Source organism: Penaeus japonicus, unplaced genomic scaffold (genome assembly GCF_977035675.1).
Source record: "Penaeus japonicus unplaced genomic scaffold, GWHDUDI00000001_assembly GWHDUDI00000021, whole genome shotgun sequence".
Taxonomy (NCBI): Eukaryota; Metazoa; Arthropoda; class Malacostraca; order Decapoda; family Penaeidae; genus Penaeus; species Penaeus japonicus.
The window spans coordinates 7,654,734-7,660,303 of NW_028234423.1; the positions used below are offsets into that span (position 1 = coordinate 7,654,734).

The window sequence follows — 5,570 nt, forward strand, 5'->3', positions numbered from 1 at the left end:
AGAGGGGGATGTTTCCTAGACTTCTTGAACTTCATAAACAAGCTCATGACGTAAATAGCATTTATGGCGTATTTTTCTCAGTTATTTTAAGAGTGACTCTTCTATTATTCCTACGATTTATAGTCTTGCAATATTTGTATTGTGACTATTTCATTATATACCACCTTATACGTCTATAACCAGTATCTTTTAGGCAATATTTCGTGATAATGGCATTACTATCTTGATATTCCATATATCAAATTAAATCATAAATGGTTTTAATATTTTCTTATTTAGTCATGATATAGGACTTTACCTAGGCATTCTGATTGACTTATCTAATTAAGGAAATAAAATTCAAGTACGTTTACACATTTATTCAATGCATATTTGATACATATCTTTAATAGAAGTGTTTACTCTACAAATACAATAGTAAGTCAATACACATACTACATAGTCATACAGAGAAATGAATAAATGTACATATATGTATATATATAAATACATACATATATACACATAAATGCAGACACTAATATGTATATAAATGGCAGATACTGTAGTCTCAGATTTTAATAAATGTTTTGTGTATAGTGGGGTTATCTGCCATTCAATCAACACGGAAGATGTTTTGCAAGTCAGTCCTGCATAAAGATAGATACACATATGATTCTTTAGTATATCATGTGTATTCCTTAGTACATGTTTGTATTCGAATTAAGCTGAATCCTGTACCTGCTTCTTCTCACCCTGATTTGCGTCTTGCTGGTCTAGCTTGTAGATACTAATGTTGGTCACCGCCGAAGCCTCTGAGTCACACTTAGAACTCAGTAAGAGTCTTCCATCTTCCTTCAGCGTCGCCTTCAGCGCGTCAGGCTTGACATGTGAGGGAACTGAAGTCACGTGACGAACCATCACTGAGGCGTCTCCATCCTGTCCACGTCCTTCTACCATCAACATCCCATCTTCCACAAACGCCCGCACTTCGTCACACCCGCCCACGTCAACACTGTATTGCCATGGCTTGTCTGCGTCCTCGTCCTTCTTGCTCTCCTTCGTCGAAGGACCTGCTTCCTGACCGTTTCCTTGTGCTCCCTGAGTCTTCCTCTGTTGCTTCGATCCTTGTTCTTCTTTGTTCTTTTGACCTTGTTCATTGTCATGCAAAGAGATGTCGCTGAACGGAACGAGAAGCGAGGAAACGTCGCGGAGGAGGAGAGGGCGGCGGGTGAGGAGCGATGTCCAGCGTGGGGAGGTGTCGTGGGCGTAGCGTGTGGCGTGGCACGTGGGGCAGGGACGGCGAGTCATGATCGGGCCTGCGTCGTTCCACTCGTCCATCATGGACTCCATCATGTCCCAGGTGTCACCGGGCCAGAATGGATGCATGGACATGCTGCTATGCTGTCGAGGAGTAATAGGAAACACGCCAAACATACCGCCTATTATCCAATTGCTTTTCAAGAAAAAATATTTTTATATCCTCGATTTGCTTTTCTGTTATCGCAGGGAAACCTCTTATGTAGCGCAAAAGTTATCACCCTTGTATGCAAGCGTTGCAAAGGGAATTTAGATCACGCTCGGCAGCAGTCTAGTGCGAACTGAGACTCCCCTTCCATCGGTGAGTTTATATACACAGAAAACGCTTCCTGACTGCGCATGGTTAGAGAAAACGAGAACATTCTAAATCGTTCTACCAGCTGTTTAATAAATTTGCGGTTTACAAATGGTTTAATATGAAATACGCATACGTGTTAAACTTTGCTCTTATTATCATGTTATTAGTGTTAAGTACTGCTTTTCTAGTGTTACGACATAATTGTACTACTACGTAATACAATTCATTATTGATTTTCTATATCTTTATAAAATCATAACATGGGAAACCAGTAGAGTAATGATAATAACAATAATGATAGCAATATTGATGATAATGATAATAGTAATAGTAACAAAACGCACAATAGAGGGTTTTCACTGACATTATAACTTATCGAGTTCCCGGATGAGCGGCCATGTTGGAGGAATGGTGACTGCGTCTTGGCGAATCGGAACATGAGGATAGGCTGTAGATATACACTCGTTTCCAAAGAAAAAACATTAAGAAATAGACCATGTCCAAGATTTCGAAAAAGCAACTAAATGATACAACAAAAAGTATATATGAGGTTTCCAACAGGGTGAGAGAGAAATATATTTTAAGAAATTTGAAATAATAAAGATTATCTACCCTAACATTTTCAACTATTTGCTATTTATACTAAGCCTCACCAAAGACATTCTGAAATGTTTTAAAAAGAAGCTTACAACTAGATGGTCAGTGGATAGGTTACGTGTGCAATCCAAGGAAATAAATGGAAAATATCTCGTGAAAACAAAGATAAGCGCTTTAAGCCTCCTATAAAATCTGAACTTTGTCTTTCAGAAAATAACTTAGCTTTGGTTGAGCCTGATCTGACTGTACTACGAAAGGCACACCTAGAAGTATATCTTTATCAAGGCCTTTAGTCTGACTACTATCCTACGACAGGGAGGCCCAATTGGGTGAACTTTACTAAAGGCTTCACGACATTTAGTGGTGTTGCGTCTGACCTGTGACATTGATTGAGAAGGTTGGTAGTAGGCAAGACGACCCCTACGAATCAGGTTTGTAAACAGCAGTTGACAATTACTTTATTATAAAACAAGGGTCATTATATGAAACATACTGTGTTTATGGCCTTTCCTCCTCATACATGATCTACTCTTCTTTTCATTTTAACTAAGTGAGATTGGATCGAAGATGTGCTCTAGTCGCAGACCATTTTAAGCATCTCTAAGAAATATAGTAAAATCATTCTCCGTAATTGGATATGTTCAGAGTAAGGTTATCAGACTGGTTTCTAATAAGTGGATTTATACTTTGCAAAGCGACTAGATAAGTAGGAGATAACCGAAAGAAACAATTGCATTTCATTCACGTTTTTATTTACTTCAAGTAATTTTGTTGACATAAATACATGGAAGAACAATATCATAGAACTATTTAGACAGATAAGGGTGTTATGATAATTAGGATGAACCGTGAAACTGCTCCTTCTCTCCATTCCTTGCTTCTTCCTGTTCTGGCTTGTTAATGCTGATGTTAGTCACAGCAGGAGATTCTCTGTCAGACTTGGAACTTAACATGAGTCGTCCATCCTCCTTGAGCGTCGCCTTAAGTGTGTCTGGCTTGACGTGCGAAGGAACTGAAGTCACGTGACGAACCAACACTGAGGAGTCACCATCCTGTCCACGTCCTTCTACCATCAACATCCCATCTTCCACAAACGCCCGCACCTCGTCACATCCGCCCACGTCCACACTATACTGCCATGGTTTGCTCTCCTTCGTTAAAGGACCTTCTGCTTCCTGACTCTTCCTCTGTTGCTTCGATCCTTGTTCTTCTTTGTTCTTTTGACCTTGTTCATTGTCATGCAAAGAGATGTCGCTGAACGGAACGAGAAGCGAGGAAACGTCGCGGAGGAGGAGAGGGCGGCGGTTGAGAAGAGATGTCCAGCGTGGGGAGGTGTCGTGGGCGTAGCGTGTGGCGTGGCACGTGGGGCAGGGACGACGAGTCATGATCGGGCCTGCGTCGTTCCACTCGTCCATCATGGACTCCATCATGTCCCAGGTGTCACCTGCCCACAGAGGATGTATGGCCATGGTGTTACGCTGTCGAGGAGCCACAGGAAATACGCCAAACATTATGCCTACTTTTGAAATTGATCTCTAAAGAAAATTAGTAGCTCTTCTCCTTATAATATGAAATGCACTCGTAGAGTAACCGCGTATATCTTGCAAACTTATCGCTGTTGTTGACTAAAACTTCCAGAGTTACAAATGTTGCTGTCGCGCAAGAACTGAACTCCCTTTGCAACGCTGGGCTTTCATACACAGAAAACGCACCCTGCACTCATGACGAGAGAAAACGAGAACATTCTAAACTCTTCTATTATCACTTCTCTCATGTCTATTAATACTGTAAATGAATTACTAACATTACTATTACCATGTAACTATTATATTACTGCAAATGTGTATTATTGCATCACTATATAGATATGGTAATTCCGCTTCAATAGTTATACAGAAAACGAGAAAATTCCAGAATTCCAGAGCATCGTAATTCGTCTGGAAAATCAAACATATATTGAAATATGTGTATGGAACAACACAAAGCACACACAGAGCTCGTGCGCGCGCACACACACATACACATACACAAGTGCATGCACATGCATACGCACACATATATCTCTTTATCTCTTTATATCTACCTATTTATCTATTCATATCTATACAGTACACACACAAACAGTCAAGTATGTGAGTATGTTTGTATAAATGTGTATGCGTCATTTACGTTTGTTTCCATATCAATTAAGTAATCTGCCTTGGATTGAAATATCTTATCTAATAGAAGATTCATGACAGGTAGGAAGAGGTGGACGAGACACCTGGAAAGTTCTCGTGTTCTGCGGTCAAATGGGAGCGAGGGGTGTTTCCCTTTTATGTACTATTATTACCCTTTGACACTGAAAATGTCTCTTAATCATCATTATTTTTTAAATGATCTGCGTTTTTATTGTCGTTATTTCTATTCCTATGATTATTATTATTGTTATAGTTCTTTACATCATCATCGTTATAATTATTATCATCATCATTATTGTTATTCGTATACGTGTGGTCTTTTTACAGTATATTTAACACACACACACACACGCAGACACACACACACGCACACACACAAACACAGACACACACACACATACACAGACGCACACACACAGACACACACACACATACACAGACACACACACACATACATACATACAGTATATATATATGTATATATATATATATATATATATATATATATATATATATGCATATATATATATATATATATATATATATATATATATATATTATATATATATTATATTATATATATATAATATATATTATATATATATATATATATATATAATATATATAATATAATATATATATATATATATAATATATATAATATAAACATATATACACAAGAGAGAGAGTGAGAGAGAGATACGGATATATGTATATGTATATATATATATAAATATATATATATTATATATATATATATATATATATAAACATATATACACAAGAGAGAGAGTGAGAGAGAGATACGGATATATATATATATACATATATACTATATATATATATATATATATATATATATATAATATATATATATACATATATATACATATGTGTATATATACATATATGTATATATATATATATATATATATATATATATATATATATATATATATACATATATACATGTATATACTTATCTCTATAGGTATGTATATGTACAAACATAAGGTAAAGCATAAAGTGTCTGGTACGTGAGATTGTCATGGATAGTCCACTTTTCAGGTCACTTAAATTAATATTTTTCCCACAATCAAAAGAAGGTCAGATAGAATTTTTCTCTGTAGTATTACTCTTCCACTTTGTAAATCTGTCGACTGACAAATTCGTTATATCATTGGGCCGACGTCACA

At 36.8% G+C, this 5,570-nt stretch overlaps 1 protein-coding gene across 1 annotated transcript; it reads right to left on the reverse strand.

Moving 5' to 3' along the window:
* Positions 1–2,946: 2,946 nt before the first annotated feature.
* LOC122257161 (uncharacterized) lies at positions 2,947–3,833 on the reverse strand. Its single transcript, XM_043022249.2, has one exon. The coding sequence runs from the start codon at positions 3,703–3,705 to the stop codon at positions 3,031–3,033; it is 675 nt and encodes a 224-aa protein (XP_042878183.2). The 5' UTR covers positions 3,706–3,833; the 3' UTR covers positions 2,947–3,030.
* Between the last annotated feature and the right edge of the window lie 1,737 nt (positions 3,834–5,570).

Coding starts and splice junctions, on each gene's coding strand:
- LOC122257161 (XM_043022249.2), bottom strand. CDS start 3,705: ATGTTTGGCGTATTTCCTGTGGCTCCTCGACAGCGTAACACCATGGCC.